This window comes from Aricia agestis, chromosome 5 (genome assembly GCF_905147365.1).
Source record: "Aricia agestis chromosome 5, ilAriAges1.1, whole genome shotgun sequence".
NCBI lineage: Eukaryota > Metazoa > Arthropoda > Insecta > Lepidoptera > Lycaenidae > Aricia > Aricia agestis.
In genome coordinates this window covers 14,371,051-14,393,306 of record NC_056410.1, presented here as the reverse complement: position 1 = coordinate 14,393,306, position 22,256 = coordinate 14,371,051, and the positions used below count along the sequence as shown (strand labels likewise).

The 22,256-nt window shown below is 37.3% G+C and overlaps 1 protein-coding gene across 4 annotated transcripts in view; it reads right to left on the bottom strand.

Moving 5' to 3' along the window:
• LOC121726778 (V-type proton ATPase 116 kDa subunit a1-like) overlaps nt 1–22,256 on the bottom strand; it is a 55,804-nt gene that overhangs the window by 16,439 nt on the left and 17,109 nt on the right. For 2 of the 4 annotated variants that reach the window (XM_042114283.1, XM_042114284.1), the window contains exons 2-5: nt 16,046–16,173; nt 5,061–5,228; nt 2,341–2,667; nt 443–619 (exon numbers count right to left, since the gene is read on the bottom strand). In XM_042114283.1, coding sequence (XP_041970217.1) covers nt 443–619; nt 2,341–2,667; nt 5,061–5,228; nt 16,046–16,173 — 800 coding nt within the window. Of the gene's footprint in view, nt 1–442; nt 620–2,340; nt 2,668–4,294; nt 4,376–5,060; nt 5,229–16,045; nt 16,176–22,256 lie in introns of those variants that run through there. The other 2 variants (XM_042114285.1, XM_042114286.1) reach the window with 2 other exon arrangements.

Here is a 22,256-nt window from a genome sequence, read left to right as displayed (position 1 = left end):
CATCAGCACGCCTACCTAAACGCTGATTGGCGTGAGCTTTGTGTGCTTTAGAATTAAGTAACATACTGAAGTAGTTGGTAGAGTCCAACATAACTAGTTGTAGACCAGTAGCTCTACCATGAGTTTAAAGCTGAGTTTAAGAATTTTACAGCGCCTCTAGCGGTTACTTGCGGAACTAAAATCGCCATACTAAATATTTACGTAGTCAGTATCGAGTATCGATAAATATCTAGTATTTATCGATACTCGATACCGACTACGTAAATATTTAGTATGGCGATTTTAGTTCCGCAAGTAACCTCTAGAGGCGCTGTAAAATTTGCCTTACGAAACATTAACGTAGTCGGTATCGAGTATCGACAAATACTATAGCTTTAAAATAGAGCTACTGTTTGTAGAATCTTGGCTGTTATATTTCTTATATAATAATTGAATGTCTTACCATTTCCAAGTCTTTTATTCTCGATTCGACCCCCACGAGCATGTCTTTTTGGTCCTTGTACGTGGCTGGACAGTGGTACAACGTCGCTTGGAAGCCGTTGCATACCTTCTTCACCCGTAGTTTGATTTGTTCGCCGTGAAAGAACACGACAAACACTGTCTTCTGTAACTCATGACCCTGCAAATATTTCGTAAAAAAAAAGGTTATGAATTACTTGAAAAAACTAGCTACCTTTACTAACTTAATATTTAAGTTCAAACCTTTATAATAATATATTCTATCGTAGGAGACTAAAGTTAATGTACGGTACTCTATAATAAAAGGTTATGGTTTACAGAAAAATATTTTATATTGCCCAAACGCTACGATTAAAACTTTATGATAAACGTAATATAAAACATTTACGTAAGTCTACATAATTTTTATTTTAATAGATCTTTAAATAAACAATATATTAGATCTTAGTATAAACAACGCTATTTTCATACGCCTTTTAGAAGGAGCGCGTAAGAAATACGTTTATGACACAAAGCAAAGTAAAATCGATATAAAAACAGGTAAACGACCGACACTTAACTTGCGCTAGTATTACTGCATTCTACTGATTGTTAGCTGACTAATACCATGGTCCATGACTGATATAGTTTTATTTAAGTTTAGTGGTTATTATAAATACTACCTATTTGACCGAGCTTTGCTCGGTATTCGATAAATCACAAATTCCTAGCTAGATCGATTTATCGCCCAAACTATATATTATACAAAATTTCATGAAAATCGTTGGAGCTGATTCCGAGATTCCAATTATACAAGAATTGCTCGTTTAAAGATATAAGATACTGCAGTATACTATAGTCACACTCCTTAAAATTATAATAAGTTCTATTAAGTATAGTTTTCACAGAGCCAGTACTGGCTGCCAATAAGACTGGCAGCCAGTATTGGCTTGGTATATGCCGCGTGTGAACAGTTTGGCCTGGCTTGAAAAACTGTTCACACGCGGAATATACCAAGTCAATACTGGCTTCCAGTCTTATTGGCAGCCAGTACTGGCTCTGTGAAAACTATACTTAAAGTGTATGTTTTGTGATCTTCAAAGATGACAAAGCACACGCTAAACTTTTCCATAACGTGATACTGTCACTTATAAGGATACGAATTCGGGGAAGTGATGTCCTTTATAATAATGATGCATTGTCTAGTGTCACAATTCATTTATATTATACTATACCTATAAAATTGTTGCTAAACACATTAGGCACCTTGACTGTACATACATTAATTGACCTTGGCCTTGCCAGCACATTCGACAGCTATTGTGTTCGACATTTGGCAGTTAGTGGAAATTGCTTAGCAAGTCTTTAAGCTATATTACATAAGTTCGATATCTTTAATGAATATTAGCCCTATAAAAGTTAATGTTATACACGGCTATACAGCAGGGCTGCAGCTAGAGTCAGATTTGAGGTAGGGCAGCATGGGTTACAGGTAGGGCTAAAGTAAAAAATAAATTCATAATTGATTGATTTTCTTGGGTTTTGGTATTTTTAAGTTAGGGCATTATGATTTTAAGGTAGGGCATTGCCCCACAATGCCCCCGCTTAGCTACGGCCGTGCTATACAGCAACATTAAATTAAATTATTCGAAAAAACATATCATTCTTGTCTAGAAGTCTTTTCTATGTCTTTGCATATTATGCAAACTTTACCTTTTAGCTTAACTGCTATTAAATATAATTATTTATGTAGATAAGTATAATCGTGTGAATCTAATAGTTTAAAACTTATAATATAATCTAGAATACTTTGCTTTATATTTGTACTCGCAGAGGAGTTTAAACTAAAAAGCTGCTCTGTAATTTTTTTTGGTATAATATGATGAATTAAATAAAACTTACAGTAACCGGATCTTTCAAAGGTTCTTCTATCTGAGCCTGCTTGAAGAATATATTCCCGTGTGATATCCTCCACAGCATCCTTTCGAAGGACGCGACTTTGGCGGTCGGAACTACACCGGCAATGAAACCGAGATGACCCAAAGCCCCTTCGTTATTATAAATCTGTACCGATGCAGATATTTTCCTGTGTGCGCTGTGGTCTTGGAAGAATGTTTGCATCTTCTCTATTAGTATCTTCAGTTCTATCAACGATAGGTAGTCTGTTTTTAGGTTTAGTGCATTTTTGGTCATCTCTTGTATCTCAGATTCTATGTAGTCTATCCTTTCCTGTAAAAACAAGTAGTGTTATTAGAAAAGTAATTTGGATATTACAAGTAATGTCGATAGTACCTACATAATGGGTAATTTTTCCCCTTTAGCTAGGATAATGAATTTTCTTATTTTCTATCGACGTAATGTATCATCGGAGAAATTGATTTATAGGCAGTTGGCGTACCTCTATCTGCCTGTGAACCAATTTCTTCCATGTAACAATATTACTTATTCTCCTGCTCTCATAATAAAAAATGACTAAAGCTAAGGTTGGGTTGCACCAACTAACTTTAACTATAACTGTAACTTTAACTTTAACTACAATGCAAAATGTCAAATCTTTGGTTAAAGTTAAAAATGGACGCCATCAAGACGCCGTATTTAACCATAACCATAGAGAATCATACAAAACGCCATTTTTGACAGTTCTCCCTTACCAGCAGCACCCCCGCCCACGTTCATTTATAACCTTGTAGGACCAGCTGTCATCTGTCAATTTCTCCGGTCAAAGTTAAGGTTAAAGTTAAAGTTAAATTTAGCCTTAACTATAACCATAACTTTAACTTTAACTTTAACCACGACTCTGGTGCAACCCAACCTAAGTTGTTATTTCAAAGTTCAAACTAAACCACAGAATATAATGTATTAGTACCAAACTAAACTAAGTAGGTAAGTATATTACGCATACGACCTACGTTTAACTAAACCTTGACATTTCGATATAATTTCTTGTAATGTTAGCTCTTGTAATGTTTATCGAGGTAAATGGGCTATTCAACACAAAAAAAAATATCAATTCGAACCAATAGTGCCTGAAATTACTGCGTATAAAAAAATAAAAAAAACTTTTTGGATTTAAAATATAAAAGTATAGGTTTCTTAATTAGATAGAAAACGCATTAAATCAGATCGTTGAACATAAAGCTTATCTTTCTAATAATAAAGTATGGCGTCTTATTCGATTTTACAAGAAGCCTGTTAGTGCCTTGACACGGATTAGTTACACCAGCATGTAGGTAGGTTACTTAATAAAGGGTGCGATTTGATGTCTATGTTACACTGTTAGTGCTATTATGTGTAGTTTCTTAATTAGTGAATACAATGTTAACTGTTTTATAGGTTATCTTAAGTGGCCTTAACCTGTTGTATTTTGTATGGTTGCAAGGTTTGTGGTATTTAGTGGCATTAATTAGTTTTACTTTCGTGCTAAAGCTGAGAAAATATCTAAATGATAAAAATCGTATTTAAAACATAATCGGTCTTATCACAGAAGATTTGAACTATTGAACAGTTGATTAGAGAAAATTTCAGCACAAAATCGTCTCAAAACAACTTTTCAATTATAGATGTTAAATTTTTTGCGGTAAGAACGAATATACCTAACTCTAAAATAATGTAAGCAATCGACCTTTTTAATGAGACAACGTGCAAAGGCCAGATGAGAATTGAGTCCACACATCTAGAACCATCTATGACCTTACCTAGAGGTGAGGTCATATATTGATCCCCCTCGGTGACAGTATCTTGGGCGAGGGTTTGGGCGGTGGCGGTGGCTCGGGCAGCTCGCCGCTCACCCAGCGCAGTTTCCGCTCCATCTCGCTGCGAGAGTACCTGTCACTTTTAGAACCATCTATGACCTCACCTCCAGTATATTGATCTCCCTCGGCGACAGTATCTTGGGCGAGGGTTTGGGCGGCGGCGGCGGTTTCGGCAGCTCGCCGTTCACCCAGCGCAGTTTCCGCTCCATCTCGCTGCGAGAGTACCTGTCACTTCTACTCGTAGAACCATCTATGACCTCACCTCCAGTATATTGATCTCCCTCGGCGACAGTATCTTGGGCGAGGGTTTGGGCGGCGGCGGCGGTTTCGGCAGCTTGCCGCTCACCCAGCGCAGTTTCCGCTCCATCTCGCTGCGAGAGTATCTGTCACTTCTAGAACCATCTATGACCTTACCTCCAGTATATTGATCTCCCTCGGCGATAGTATCTTGGGCGAGGGTTTGGGCGGCGGCGGCGGTTTCGGCAGCTCGCCGTTCACCCAACGCAGTTTCCGCTCCATCTCGCTGCGAGAGTACCTGTCACTTCTAGAACCATCTATGACCTCACCTCCAGTATATTGATCTCCCTCGGCGACAGTATCTTGGGCGAGGGTTTGGGCGGCGGCGGCGGTTTCGGCAGCTCGCCGTTCACCCAGCGCAGTTTCCGCTCCATCTCGCTGCGAGAGTACCTGTCACTTCTAGAACCATCTATGACCTCACCTCCAGTATATTGATCTCCCTCGGCGACAGTATCTTGGGCGAGGGTTTGGGCGGCGGCGGCGGTTTCGGCAGCTCGCCGCTCACCCAGCGCAGTTTCCGCTCCATCTCGCTGCGAGAGTATCTGTCACTTCTAGAACCATCTATGACCTTACCTCCAGTATATTGATCTCCCTCGGCGATAGTATCTTGGGCGAGGGTTTGGGCGGCGGCGGTGGCTCGGGCAGCTCGCCGCTCACCCAGCGCAGTTTCCGCTCCATCTCGCTGCACCGCCGGACCTCCGTCACGTAGCGACGCTGGAAGTCGTTCACGTGAGGGTTCAGCTGAAATATTAAATGTTTATTAATAGGCGTCAAAAATATCTAAAAAGACATTGCTAGATACATCAAACATGACCCCAACCTGCATTGGAATTAATCCGGGTATCGATTTATTTCCATACATTTTGAGGTATGTACCATTGGTGAAGTTGATTCCTATGCAATTGACAGACCAACGTTATTTGGTCGAATATGTCAATTCAATGTTAATTGTGATCTGTCAGCTGGGTTTGACGTAACGCAACCAAACTACTTAGGTCCCTGATTTGCATAGCAATCAACTTCTCTGATAGTACTATCAGGGACGTTGATTAATAGGCAGATGGCGGACCTACGTAATTTTGTCGTGCTATGTCTAACTCAGCCTACAGATCACAAATAACATTGAATTGACATAATTAAACTAAATGAAGTAGGCCCGTCAACCGCCTATAAATCAATTTCTTCGATGGTGCATTGGACAGCATCTACTATATAAGTTTGACAGTACCTAAAAATTATGTCACGAAAATTAATCAAGTTTGCAAGTTAAGAACTATATGAAAGGCTTGTTGTATACTTGATCAGATAATATTATCTAATTCATAAGCACTATAGCTTACGTTAAACACTAACATTAAGTATTACATGACTACTTGTTATCAGTGCCGTAAATAGCCTTTTTTGCGCTGTGCGACCTTATAACTGCACCCTTGTTTTTTAACTGGCTTCCAAAAAGGAGAAGGTTATATGTTTGGCTGTAGATTTCTTTTACTACATTGGAAAACATCTCTGGGGCGCAGCGGGAAGTACTTATCGGGAGCAATTCGAAAGAATAAGAGTCTGTAACATATAATGTTCGGCTGTAGATTTCTTTTACTACATTGGAAAACATCTCTGGGGCGCAGCGAGAAGTACTTATCGGGAGCAATTCGAAAGAATAAAAGTCTGCCTGGTCTGGCCATTCTTGCGCCCCCCCAGAGCCTGCCTGGGCACCAGTGGCACCGCCCTATTTACGGCACTGCTTGTTATGGCTTAGGTAAATAGAATGATCCCTTGTAAATAACTATGAAGCTTCTAAGAAAGGCAGAAAAATAATCTCTACTATAGGTTAAGCCACACCCAAAGTGGGATCTTAAGCGGTCGTATTAAACGGATCCGCGTTTATAGTCCATAGCCAATAAACAATTTGTTAAGCCACTCCTATAGATAATGAGTTCGAACAGTTTACGAAGAAGCAGTTAACTTCTTCATTGAGTCATTCTTATCAATATTATAAACGTTAAAAATATCCCTTTTTTATGAAATAAGGGGGCAAACGACCAAACGGGTCACCTGATGGAAAGCAACTTCCGTCGCCCATGGACACTCGCAACATCAGAAGAGCTGCAGGTGCTTTGCCGGCCTTTTAGGAGGGAATAGGGGAGGATAAGGAAGGGAATATGGAAGAGTAGAGAAGGGAATAGGGTAGGGGATTGGGCCTCTGGCAAACTCACTCACTCGGCGAAACACAGCGCAAGCGCTGTTTCACGTTGGTTTTCTGTGAGCCCGTGGTATTTCTCCGGGCAAGCCGGCCTATTCATGCGGAAGCATGGCTTTACCACGTTAAATACCTGTCTATCTGTTACTAAACACCGCTAAAACGATTTAGATTAAGTTTGGTATAGAGATATTTTAGGACCCGGCAAATGATATAGTTTCTATCGCAGCAAAATATAATTCCTAACCAGTGTTGTGACTTTCTCATCTCACTTCTAAAAACTTTAAAATTTCTTGACTAGTAAAAATAATACCACGTTATCACACACATATCCATAATTCCACTCTGATGACAGTTGATAATAATGATAACTGAGCGATTTCAGGCCCTTTGCTGACCTTTACACACATATCGAGTTTCCCACGGCGCGGCGCCGGCGGTGTTTAACTGGCTCATATACAATTACTCGCAGTGGGCAGATGATGAATACTTGCCACTTGCTCCACATTATTTTGCCTCTAATAGGACGTTTATGCCGACTACACGAGAGTCAGTCGACAAGTAGTGGAGGTAAAAAAAATCCGGATAACAAACGCATAGTAAATACACGAGGCTTTTACAGCAAGAGTCTGAAGATAGCACGGGCTCTATTTTATTAAAATGATTTGACATTTTCTTTACTCCAAGTCTAGTTGTTTTCATTGTTTCAAGCTACGAGGCAAGTGACAAGACTTCATCTTAATAATTATGAAGATGATCTTGATATACGTAGAGTATAATATATTTTGCTTTAACGCTTTAGAGACTTGAGATATAAATATGATATTTAAAAAAGTGTCACTAATCTCTTATATCTTTAAACGAGCAATTCTTGTATATATATATATATATATATATATATATATATATATATATATATATATATATACAGTGTGTAACAAAAACTAGTGATAATACTTTAGGGTGTGTACATGTTCCTTGTAGAGAGTTCACTGTGAAAGTAGCGGCGCTGAAAGACAAACATTTTTTTTCACTTTTGTATGGGCAAGGGCCCGAGCGTCACGAGTTTCCCCATACAAAAGTGAAAAAAAATTTTGGTCTTTCAGCGCTGCTACTTTCACAGTGAACTCTCTACAAGGAACACGTACACACCCTAAAGTATTATCACTTGTTTTTGTTACACCCTGTATATATATATATATATATATATATATATATATATATATATATATATATATATATATATATATATATATATATATATATATATATATATATATATATATATATATATATATATATATATATATGTATATATATATATATATATATATATATATATATATATATATATATATATATATATATATATATATATATATATATATATATATATATATATAATATATAAATAATTGGAATCTCGGAATTGGCTCCAACGATTTTCATGAATTTTAGTATATAGGGGGTTTCGGGGGCGATAAATCGATCTAGCTAGGAATCGTTGGTGGAGGAGAAAATGTCATTTTATTCGTGTTTTATCGAATACCGAGCGATGCTCGGTCAAATAGCTAGTATAATATTATGTATTACATTAATGATTTCTTAGGTTTACGCGAGTATCACTCATTACCACTATTGGACCACCCGTGACCACGGCCGCTGTAAAGTAGCCGAAACGTCGGGATTAATCAAAGTCCGCTCCGCCACAAAATCCGTAAGTGTTTGAACCTTGTAATAATATAATTATGTAGGGGTACAGTCGCCAAATTTCGTACCCAAACCTAATTCCGTCCCCTTCGATATCTACTTATTTAAAAACTGCCATCTATCATAAGTGGCACGAGCTAGGAGCTAGTTGCATCAGTCGGTCATTGTGAAGAAGTGAGGGCATCACGCCTTTCGTACTGGCAGGAATTGGAAAATCAAAAAAGTTTTCAAAGTCAGTTTTTCATTGAAATATTATTGGATACCATAAAATATTGAGATGCCTGACTTATTGATACAATTTGTTTGTAAAACTAATTATTATTACCTCAGATGTTAATCGATTAAGTAACATTTTAAGATTATAACACGTTTTTTGTTTAAATAGATGAAACAAAAAAAAAATCCTAATATCGTCCCCTTACATGAACCTAATATCGTCCCCAAGACGGTTTTAGGATCGCAAACAGTGAATGGATCTCGAACGTTCATATAACTTCTTTTTGCTTGAAACTGTAGAAAAATGTGTTTTTTTAGGGGTCCGTACCCAAAGGGTGAAAATGAGACCCTTTTACTGAAACTTCGTTGTCTGTCCGTCTGTCTGTCTGTCTCCAGGCTCTATCTCAAGAACCGCTATAGCTAGATTTCTGAAATATATTCTGTTGCCGCTACAACAACAAATACTAAAAATAAATATATTATATTTATCCCTTTAATATATTTATATTAAAGGGAATTAGGAGCCCAAAAATAAATTTTGAAAATATGAGTATTTTTTGAATTTACTTTTAAACTTTTCCTGAAAACTATAACGCATTTTTGATTATTTTTAAGAATAAAGGAATAGTGAAGCTAAAGTTTGATGTTTGATTTATAACTGTAGTATTTTATTTTATTTTTTTTAGAACGTTTTTAAAAAAAGGGGACGATATATGGCGATTGTACCTTATTACATTTACGAACTCAATTATTAATTATATTAAAATGCAGTTGAAATGTAATAAATGATCTTAGTTTCCACGCGTGTTTCGAGTCAACAATGTTTCCTAAAATGTCTTCACATTGACTAATAATGTCCAAATACAAAATATGATTCCAAGCGTAGATGATACATTTTCCATAATAATCCACGATTGTACGCTACATTCTTCGCAATAGTGTTGGAAATCATAGTTATAATCATGGGAATGATCGATTGAGCATTATACTATATCGAAGGTGAGATAGACCTTCTGAACTGGATTCTCCTAAAGTCACCGCGACCGAAAGTTACTGGTCATTCTTACCTCTATATGGATAACATACACTAAAACTTTCAGCTTTTATAAAATTATGTATGTCTAGCTATGGCTGGCTCTTGGTCCATGAGTAAAGTGACGTAAGTACGATAGCTATTTGCTCCATTGTCATATCAATTAGAACAATAAAGAAAAGAAGAGACCAAAGTTAATTCGTCGTAGAGTTTTATTCGTTTTTTATTGAGCGTAAACGAAACTTGTGAGCTTCAATTAGAACGCGTATCAAATGTTTTTTTGCACTAGCTATATAAAGATTATTTTGCTTGAAGACCGTATTGAACTACTACTTTTCACATGAAGCCCGACATATTTCATGTAAAAATAAACATTAAAACAGAAACATAAAAGCTGTTTTATTAAAAGTGCAATTAGAAATGTTGCACGGCATCAGGTTAAGTTTTACTATTTTGTTCTAAATACAGTGGAATTAGATCACACCATAGAGTTGATATCGTCAATAAAAATAGACATGACAAAGACATTTTTTGAGGAATTTTAACATAAACTTTGACCTTCATGGAATTACTTTTTTGTATAAAAGTTTTTTATCTACTCTTATTAGGAAAAGTTAATAAAGGTCTACTAGAATCTAATGGCAAATTTTGACAGCAGATTTTCAAAAAATATCCTTGATCATTGGATAAATTTTTATATTTGCCTGTTTCACACACAGAATAAGCCACTATAAGGAAAAAAAAAAGAATCAAAATGTTTTATTCCAATTACCCCGGTACTGCTAGTACTGCTAGAGTCAATTTATTTTCTCACTTTTTGCCATCAGATTCTGGTAGACCTATACTTAGTTTATTTGCATCGAAAAGGCTCGAATCAATTAAGGTGATTTTGATGTGCTTACACATAGAGTAAACCACGAGGAAGGACATAGGTACTTTTACTTTTAGAAGTAGGTAATGGATACCACAGGATACTGTTATTAATTGGCGTTAAAATACAAGTGGCGTTAAATCCTGAGTTTTCAAATCTTTGGTTAATATTTAATATCATCCACACCTTTTTAGGTGCGGGCCGAATGTCGGGCAGATATCGCCAAAGGGTGAACCCGCGACTGCAAATACACTTTAGTGATTGTCAAATATTTGCCAGACGGGCTCCAGTTTGTGGTGTATTCTGATTTCTGATTTATCAGGTATAATTTTAGATTAAAATTTCTGCTGGCCCAATTTTTCTAAACTTAGATTTACCTGCTTTAGCAACCACTTCGAAATTATTATGAAAGTAACCTAAATCGCAAATCGTTTATCGTACTTTTTTGTGTTATTAAGTGGGTCTCCAATGCTTTTTTTCATTCTGCCTTCCATTAACATTTACTAAGTGAATGAACCGCACGTCATTCTCATTGTTTTCAATCATCTGTCCCATTCTTTTTGTTACATTTGAATAGAGGCAACATTAGTGTTAATATAGTTTTGGACAAAACACTATACTACTGAAGCTGAAGAATTTGTTTGCTTATGAGGCAGGATGTAGGTATTCTTTTGCGTGAAATAAGAAAGGAATGAATTATTGCTGCGCGCGTAACGTCTAGTTTTGAACTTAGATACAGTAATCCTGGGTTATCATCGTATTGGGCAATAAAAATGAGTCGGCCTATTTGTGATAGAGTTTAGGTCAAAAGGCGACGTCCTTATTATAAAATTACTATGTAAACGGAGTGCGTGACGAGGTAGATCGATTGTACGGCCGCTCCCCGCTGAGCGTTTCGGATGGCACGCAAAATTTGCTCTATCTTTTCACTTTTACTAAGTAATTTTATATGTTTTACGATACTTTAATAGTAATACCCATATTATAATAATAAATTGACCTATTCCAGGTACCCTTTTTTAAGTTTTTTATTAAAATAAGTATTTATGTTATTTATCATATTATATGGAAATTGTAGAGTGTAGGCATTGATGTAGGTAAAATAACGCACCAAAATGTAAACAAAAACAAACCTTAACTCTCATAGAAGGTGTAAGTGATACTGTGACTAGCGATAACCGATATAATATTATTATATCTTCTGGGTTATCTGTGAACTTTGAACTAAGTATATGCCTTTAATTATCAGAGTTATTAACATTTTTGTATATATTATGTTACTGTCAATAAGAATAGCTAAAAATTCAGATAAAACGAAGATAATTATTTTGATTTTCAGAAATGGTATATCATACTTATTATTACTTACCTCGTTTAATTTTCATCATAAATAGTCCGACATTTGGACTGGCTTATTATAGATCTACCGTTGAAAGCAATTTGTTTGTATTGCCACGTATATCTAAAATAACTATTGAATATTATCTTGAGGGTGATTCCTAATTAATTTGGAAGTTGTCCAAAATATTGTTTAACTCGTCCATAGTGGCCATAAATTACCTTTTGGCCTAGTTCCGCGCGATATATTTTGCCGGCTTTTAAATTGTTATTTCATGTCGATTTAAGAAAGATAAAACATTTATCGCTGATAATCATGAATTTAGTTCAATGTATGAATGGTTACTACTTACTATGCATTTTAGTCGCATTATGAACTTTTGCTTCTTTAACTGGCGTGTCCTATACAGCATACTATGTTCTAATCTTAGAATATTATTTTTATTAGAAAATGCATTACGACCGCGCTCAGAGATATTTATTGTTAAAATTAAAGTTGAATTTAACAAAAAGTTTGACAGTTATTGTATGGGGCTTAGTACTTATGTCAAAATATTTATTTAATTCCAATCAAGTAACTAAAATTATTTATCTCCGGGCGAGATTAATAATAAGACATTAGTAAATGCCTAGCACTCTGAGAAGATTTTAAAAACATCCGTATACCCAATATACGGATGTTTTATTTGAACGGTGTTTTTTCCTTGTTCATTTCTTTACTAAAATCGCTTGACAACACATTACAAGGATAATACATAACGTTTGTTTGGATCTTTTAAGCTATTGCATAACTTTTATCGCGTATTTTGAGCACGGCGACCGAATCAAGAAATTCTATATTGAAAAACACCTAACACGTTTTAGTTCGGCAGACTTCAGCTTGGTGTGGCTCGGGGTGTGGTACGTGCCGCACCGAACGGCACAGCGGTCGGTGCGATGTTGTCACTTCGTTTGTGTGCGTGCGATTAGACGTATGCGACTTATCATTACATAAGTTAATAAAAAAATGCTTTGCATATGCAATAGGTTTACCACGACAGTCCCCGAGTGCCTATGGCTAATATTTGGTGGTATTTGGCCAATTTTTAATTTCTTAATTTTATTCATATATAGGTACGTTACATTACGTACGTTAACAATTTGTGAGGGTAATCTTTGTATTAACAAAGCCAACGTTTAGCGCTACCTACTATTTTCCACTAATTGCCGCACTAAGAGTTTAATGACTATTATCAAAATTCAATTTAATAAAAAGTTTAACAGACAATGTATCGGGCTTATGTCAAAATATTAATTTAAATAATTATTATGGTTTAGTGATTAATATTGATCGTCTCAAAGTGCGGCAGTTTAAATGTTCTTTTCTTTAATTGCTTAAGTACTCTATGTTAATAGTCTTAACCCTACTTTATCAGAGCTATGTCTATTATTTATCTCAACGAAATTATTGAAACACCTGTTTATAAACGAAGCATGTGAAGTGAAGTTACACCGCAACATGTATTGATTTACAAAATATGGTCACAACATGATTGAATTATATATTTGAATATTTATATATTTTTTAAACATGATTAATTTATTGGATAATAATTGCTACGTTTTCGTTACAATCAAAATAACTACGGGTATTTATAGGAATTAATCTTATCTAAGTCTAAAATATATTATAGTTTTGACTTTACGCTCTGCCGAAATGCCCTGTTTGGGTGAAAATAAAATATTCGATAGTACTATTGACAGCAACACTGTCAGGGATATTACCGTCGAAATTATCGAATGTAAGTTGTCTAACTACCCTGATCGCTGTGCAATATAAAACAGTGTAAAGAGGCCTTGCGTCGACAATGATTACTCAAGATAATGTTCTAAAACAAAATAACAGAGCATGTAGTTTATTTAATGGGGTTACGATGAAAAGTTAATGTTTGTACATCGAACTTCGAAGTAGATTTTTTTTTCATGAAATAAGGGGGCAAACGGGTCACCTGATGGAAAGCAACATCCGTCGCCCATGGACACTCGCAGCATCAGAAGAGCTGCAAGTGCGTTGCCGGCCTTTTAAGAGGGAATAGGGTAATAGGGGAGGGTAGGGAAGGGAAGGGAATAGGGGAAGGTAGGGAAGGGAAGGGAATAGAGGAGGGCAGGGAAGGGAACAGGGTAAGGGATTGGGCCTCCGGTAAACTCACTCACTCGGCGAAACAAAGCGCAAGCGCTGTTTCACGCCGGTTTTCTGTGAGAACGTGGTATTTCTCCGGTCGAGCCGGAATTATTATATTAAAGATCTTTTATAACTACTTCTTTTAACAGTGAGTATAAAGTGTTTACTAATTTTGTAAAAAAAATAGAAAGCTCAAGTACTTAAAAAGCCATCTCCAGGTATCTGTCTATTGTCCATAATTATTATTTTGATTGTAGGAAATGTAGCTCAACCGTTAACTGTGCCATTCATTATTGTTCTACGTTCAGCAATTAATTATGCTTTAACGTTAATGTTTTGCGCTTTTGATGTGGAACTTTTGATGTTAATTTATTATGAAGTTGGATTACTTTCGAGGCCTATTCATTTTATTACAAAAGGATAATGAATTTCCACATTTTTCGACTAGGTGAAAACTAGTAAAAGCCAAAAGGCAGGGTGACAGTTGCTTCGATGTCGCAAACTTATCAAATCACCCGACCCTGCCGATCATCTGATGAAAAGCAACTGTCACTTCACATGCATATATCCATGAAATTAAAATTGTGTTCAAACATTTGATTAGATCAGAATAAAGTGAAACGAATTCCATAGGATTGAAAGAGGTAGTCTACTACGGGTACAAGTATATCAAGTATGTAACTCGTAACAAACTAACGAGCATAACCTTATATCACACGGCGCGATCTTAAATAGGATTAGAAGTGATGGAAGTCAGCCTCGCACTAAATGGGCTCAGAGGCGACGCTCGCTGGTGGTTTCTGGATTTATTATCTTATGAGTTATGTGTTCCGTGTTTGAAGCTGTCTTGTTGACGGAATCAGAATCGAATCGAGAATCGAATCAGCTCGATCTTAAAGCTTGTGCTACTTCCGACATTTACATATACTAGCGCTAAATCGTACTGCGGCTTAATTTGGAACTAATTCGTTCTCAACGGCTTTTCCCGCTCCTGAGTCCTGACAGGTATACTAGCGCGCGATAGGGCCGCGGCTCAATTTGAAACTAATCAGACTCGTAACTCAAAATCGTATTAGTTTCGAGGGTCCACTGGTCTGCAATTATGTTAAGCGTGGATTACATTGTCATGCGAAGCAACTGTCACTCAAATTCACATCAGCCATAATTCGACCACATGCGAAATTATACTTGGATGACATTTTCAAGAGGGTGTGGACTATGGGTGTGAAGCTTCTATCAAGTGACATTTTACAATAAGGCATCGTTACTTTTTCATCCTTGTAGGTAAGAATGTTCTATGTTCAATGGATTTTCCTCTTGATTAACTTCAAGTTTAGATGTATACTAATTCTAAACTTGTTTTGAATCAACGTCTACAATCTACATAATAATATATTATATAGACGTAGATTGATAACAAGTATCATTTTGGTTTGTTTGTTTGAAGTTTATTTAAAAAATTGCCAAAAACCTAAATAGTATAGGTAGAAAAGTGTGTAATAGTAGATTTTTGTTGATAAAGGGCGTTATATTATAATAATACAATGGAGTAACAAGACCCAGCGACATAATTTGGTGTACAATAACATGTAACTTATGAATTCTAAAACTCACGAAATATGTGAATTAACATAGTGTATAATACTTGGGAACACGAGAATAGAAGTTTGTTGATCGTAAGCACATGTTGTGAATAATGTTTTAGTAGTTCTTAGTTTTTATTTCATTTTTAAATAAATTTAGATAATTGATTTGATCTCCAGCCAGAAATCTTGAACTTCGAAATTATATCTCGGTCTTTGCCTACAGGCCGTATATTTATAGGGTCCACACCCTTCCATGCAGGCTGTAGGACGTAGGTATAGGGTTCACTGTAAAAGTAACAGCGCTGAAAGTCTGAAAGACTTTAATCAAGATTGTTTTGTGACACCCAGTAACTAATTAAGTATATTTTAACAGGCTTTCTTTATTGCAGTACATAATACTGTGATATTATTATCGTATTAAATTGATTTGTATACGACATACGTACATCTCTGAACTGCGCGATGCCGGCCTCGCCGAGCTCGTACATGGACACGTAGGCGGCCTCCGGCTGCACGAACACCTGGCACAGCACCATCTCCTCGCTGCGGAACATCGTGCCCGCCCGCCCCGGACCTGCAAACACCATGATATTAGCAGTTCCCTGCGGAAAAGTGCACGATTTCAGCAGGATTTTCTTGCGGAAATCTTGGAAGCGCCAGGATATTAGGTAGCAGGTCCCTGTGGAAAAGTGCACGATTCTTGCAGGATTCTCTTGCGGAAATCGTGGACCTGCAAGCACCAGGTTATTAGGTAGCAGCTTCTTGCGAAAAAATAAACCATTTTCCCATTTTTCGCAACAAACGGTACTAGAGTGCCAACACCAAATATTCTTAACTGACAGTTCCTCATGTGTTGTAAAGTAGTGCATTTTCCCGCGGTAAACTTTAGCGTAAGTCACTATGATCTCTTTTATCAAAATTCACCCAAACATTCAGGCATGCTCTGACCAAAGAAAAGGGGTTCAATGAAAGGAATGCCAAAGATTTTAAACTATTGATCACTTTCCTTTCGTTTGTATTCCTTAAAATAAAGTTCAGGGACGCTCTTTTCTTTCTTTATGCCAACATTAATGACGACAACGAATGACCTTGAAACACGTCCTGGACCTTGACCTCTTACAATAATTTAGTCTGGAACTGTGGTTATGAGCGAAATTTGGCGCAAACGCGCGACGTACATGCCGCTCATTCCAATACCATCTGTTGTGATTTCTATTGTATTTTTAGACAGGATTTTTATACGGCAATCATTTTCGTTTGTTACTAACAGCTGTTTTGATGTTGATGAACTTTTATTACTGAATACACTAATTTGTATTATTGACGTAATATTCTTATTGGTTTCTATGCAGACTGTACAAAATATGTAGAGTTACGTCTTTACCTCGCAACAACAATATTTACTAATTTCGATGTCGATTTTTATTAGAAGTAGTAGTCGGTAAACAATAATTACTATTGTACTACAATATTATGTTAGGCAATTATAACTATTGCAGTAGCTATACAGTAAAATTCAGTAGTTTATTCGCAAAGTAATGTTGTTACAGGAGACTATACTGCTAACATTAATCAGTCAAAAATAAAAAAAAATTAAAAACTTCGGCGGCTTTGGCACTAGCCAATCAAAAAAGCTATTGATTAGATAAACTCCTGTCAAAAACCCTCAAGAAAAGGAATAAATATATGTATATAATTTTATACCTTCCAGGGAGGACTGGGAAAGAAAAATCCTAATCGATGTCCGCCCTAGCGACATAGTTTGGTTCACAGATGGATCAAGGAAAGACAACCATGCGGGAGCCGGATTCTACGGAGGCAGGCCACCAAAAGGCAAATACGCCTGTCTTGGGGAGTTTGCGACCGTGTTTCAGGCTGAAGTCTTTGCTATCCTCGGTTGTTCACTAGAAAGCCTGGAGATGGCCCTAGTTAATAAAAACGTTTTTATCTTCTCCGATATTCAAGCTGCACTTAAAGCACTGACTGCCGCATAAGTCCCGTCCAAATTAGTTCTGGAATGCGTTGAGACGTTAAACATGCTAGGAAGGAACAACAACATCCGCCTAGTATGGGTCCCGGGCCACAGCAACGTCCCCGGCAATGAAACCGCTGACGAACTGGCTAGGCTTGGGGCCGAGAGTCTCATATATGGTCCAGAACCAGTCTGTGGTATAACTCCCAGTACCACAAAGCAAAGTGCTCAAGGAATGAGGTCATAGACTATGCAGGAAGCAATGGGATGAGACCCCTGGCCTTGAACACTCCAAGGCACTAATTCCCGACTTCAACAAGAAACAATCAGAATTAGTGCTCACCTTGGGTAGGAACCAATTAAGAATCCTTACCAGAAGCCTAACTGGGCACTGCAAGCTCAACAAACACCTAAACAGAATGGGTATTTGTAGCATAACGACTTGCAGATTCTGTGAGGAGTAGAGTGAAATACCTATTCACCTTCTCCTCGACTGCCCTGCTCTACTACAGAGCAGGAACAGGCACCTTGGTCGCCACGTATACTCGTCCACAGAGGAAATTTGTGGCACCTACCCCAACCATATCGTTCAATTTATGAGCAGTATTGGGTTGGGGATGATACTCTAGTGCGAAGGAGTCACAATAGATCCTCATGAGTCGCAGTGACGTCAGGGCTACAGCGACCTGCCTTCTTTTAAAAAAAAAAAAAAAAATGTATATAATACACTGTTTTAAAGAAAAGTCTAGTTAGTGGTAGATTTAACTGAGTGGCGTTATCTCAGGTCACACTATCAGGTGGCAGCGGTTCAACACGGCCACCGCCAACTAATCTTAGCACCTAGACATTTTGTACTAGCGCGAGCGCCCAGCTGAAACGGTTAGGGCTGTCACTTAAAATTGATAATCTTTTTTGATATTTTGCTACTCTAAAAGCCAGTCCACACGGCGCGTTGCGTATTTCGTTGCGTCGCGTCGTCGTAGCAATGCAAATATTTTGACGCATAGCCGGCCACACGGGCGCTGCGCTATCGTAGCGTTATTACGAAGCAGTCTGGGTCAATTCAGACCACAATTTCATTATAATTATAACAATACTGTAGTTGTTACAAGCGTTTTAATAAACGGTTCTCCGAAGTAGTGACTACCAATTCATTAAATTTTCATTTCAGACATTGAAAAAGACGAAAAACAATATGCATTTGCAATTCAAAGTAAACGGTGCTATTAGACTAAATGCTCGCTTTAGTCCTTGAGTGAATGTCTACGCCGGGTCAGCGCTTCGCTGACCTGTGACCTATTACCCCCCGTAGTGATTAGATTATGAATTAGATCACGAGGGCTTACGCACCTATATCTGTGGACGACCGACAAAGCCATATCTTTACGGAACGGATCACACCGGAATTTATAAAACGGGTTTGCAAAAAAAATTACGCGGCGCACATATTTTCTGTCCGTCTTAGGGTCAATTGAGACCGCAACGGTGCCGTCTGAATTGCGGTCTAATCTAACCCTTAGACTGACAATCAGTAGATATTATGTGTTTCTTTACCTCTTTAACGCTTAACTCGCCTAGAACCGATATAAATGGGTATGGAGATATTTATGGTTCCGGGAAAGGGCATACCTTTTGTCACGGAAAAACGCGTGTTTCCGCGAGATAAAAGAGTTTCGGTTTGGTAGTTCTGAGCAACATTTAGTGTTGTAGCTATATGAGTTTTGAAAAGCCAGCGAGATAAAGTGATGAAAGTATCTATATGAAGTTTCTTAACAAAGGTATAATATATTGAATGACGACATGATTGCATAATTTCAAGACGGACAATGATGACTAACAGCGGACGGAGACAGATCTCGTTTCATCACAGGGCTGACTTCAATAATAATTCATACTAATCTTCTGTCTGTCGGTCTGTTACCTCTTCACGCCCAAACAGCTGAACAGATTTTGTTGAAATTTGATATGGAGATACTTTGAGTCCCGAAAAAGGAAATAGGATACTTTTTATTCCGGAAAAATGTACGGTCTTGCGCGACAAAAGAATTTTGGCGCAACAGGGTTGCGGGCGTCATCTAGTGAGGCGATAAATTAATACAAGGTCGCTGTGAATTAAATGAGTAGTATGCAGCTTTTGGCAGCCCTACGCAAATCCCAGGCAGACTTGCATTGAGACGATGCTTCGCTTTATATATTTTTATACCTGGACGCCATCCAAATAGTACTCTGGGTTATTAAATACCAATAACTGTGTGATATTCTTTTATTGCTAAGACTGACAAACATTTGTGTACATTTTTTTCCGTTTTATACCAAGGTTTGAAGCAAGCCTTATTATCATCATTAATGCAACCTCATTAAATCAGTTTATTAAATAAATCAAAGAGTATCTCCTAACTCTCTTCATTCGATCAACCTAAATATCTTTGGTTGGTCGACTATTATTGTAATACTGATTGTGTTTTGACAAAATGTTAAATACCTGCTCCGCATGAAAGTTGCCCGCGTGTTATCATTACATAGATGTTATTTCTGTCATGCGGACAACACGCGTGCGGTCAGGAGCATGTTGTAACCCGCATGCGTACCAGACGTTGGATGTCAAAACCTCATCCGTGTCGAGACGTTGTCGAATCCGCAACGGAAACTATTTAGCTCATACAAAATAACCAAAAGGACAGTCACTAATGTCAGTATGACAGCAAAATTCGGATATATTCGAAGCAAATGTGCTTGAATGTGACAGGAGTTTCCGAAATTTGAGACGTATCCGTGCGGATTCGCTTCGGGCTGCAGATCCGCGTGCGGGTGGCAGGAAAAGCGCCCTTATAAACAGAGTCAGTGACCTCTGCCTGTACTTCGTTATGGTTTTGGCAGCATACAGCTGCATAGTCTAGCTGTTCCAACTTCCAACATGATTGCATGACCGACGTGGGTGAGCAATTGTCACGTTCGCTTGATAATCATCGCATTCTATTTATATCGCCTTTAATGAATAGCGAATGAAATTGTTTACATGACGTTTTACATTAATGATCACTGGATATCTCACACCTTTTTATTTTTCTCTTGATTCTATATCTTCAGAACTATTTTCGCTCTACTATTTAAAATTCTTTTAACTTTTGTCTTAGGGCCTTTCCACACGACGGATTTTTTGCGCACTGACGACGCGCGTTTCTGATGCGCTCGTCTTCTGCGCATTTTCATCGCGTTTTGGCAGATATAAAGTTTAAAACGTGTCGGCTTCCTTCGGTTTGCTGAGCGTTCAACTTGCGTTTGTATCGATATATACGAGCGTTAAAAACTCCCTTGCCAAAACTTGATTTCGATGGAAATGTTTTAGTAACAATAATATAGTACTTAGATAAATGTTACAACGACTAAACCATGGATGGCATATTAATAAGAATGATCTAAATTTTATGGACAGAATAAAACTTTTGCGTGAATCTAGCGTCTTCAGTAGGGGCGTAGCTAAAGTTTTATCTGCAATATACGTTTATAAAAACTTTCCTAATACTATTTTTTGTGATTCACAAAATATGACAAAGTTAAAAATAGTACATTAACACACCTAGATCAGGAAAATAAGAAATGTAAACATGTGATCTGAGGCTTTCTTATTTACCGCCCATGGCGCGTATATTATACTATTTTTCTCATCGACAGAGGCGGAAAACGGCAAGCGCAGCGGGAAGAAAGTTCACGTTTTCCGCCCGGAGGTGAGAAAAAGATATTCCTTTGGTACCCATGTTAAGCGTGAGTTCAAAAGTTGGCAACACAAGTTTTAACTTTCCTAGGGGCCTCTAAATATTTTTTATACGACGCCAAGGCACGATACGCTGCTGGTCTCCAGAGACCAGACGCATAATTTTGTCACTAACTACGAGCTCGCCGCGTCCTAGAGACTAGAGAGCGCCTACGCACGGAGGAAGGAAACAATGAAGGTGACAAAAGGAATGAGCAAAACACAATCTGTTGCAAAGAAACTTTGCAAAATCATTGGTATTAAAGATAGTATAGAATAAAAGCTACATTTATGGATTAGAGAGGAAATGTTTCTACTTAAACTGTCTATTTTTAGTAGAACGCACGCAAAAATAACTAAACGAAACAGCAGTAGGCATTAGTTTTTGTGGTAGAAAGAGAGGGGATATTAGTCCCTCTTTCTATATTGGTAGTCTACTCTTCCTTCGTCTTACACTTTTTCGGACACAGTCCGAATGCATTTTTATTCGATTTTATAGGCTCTTTATAAAATTACATGTCGGTCCTGTTAGACAATAACGCGATGTTTTTACCATCCCAAAACAAAAAGGTGCACACAGCTTAACGCCAAAGAAGTTTTAACTTAAGAGGGCGACTAACCCAAAAAATCAAACATCAACAACTTAGTTTTTTCTCAATAACTCCATAAATATACAACATTTGAAAAATCCGCTAGGTCGATTTTTCAATGACAGAATTATTCTATATAGAGTGTTAAAATATTAACTTAGTTCAATGCACGGTTATGGCAATAAAAGAAAAATTCGTGAAAATTAGATGCATCTTTGTGATTTTTTTTCTATCGAGAAAATTTTAAGATATCGTGTTTTTGCTCAGATCGAATTCTTGGAAATATACTGTAACTGTATCTAATTTTGAAAATGAAACAATTCGGGGCTTATTTTCAAGTATAA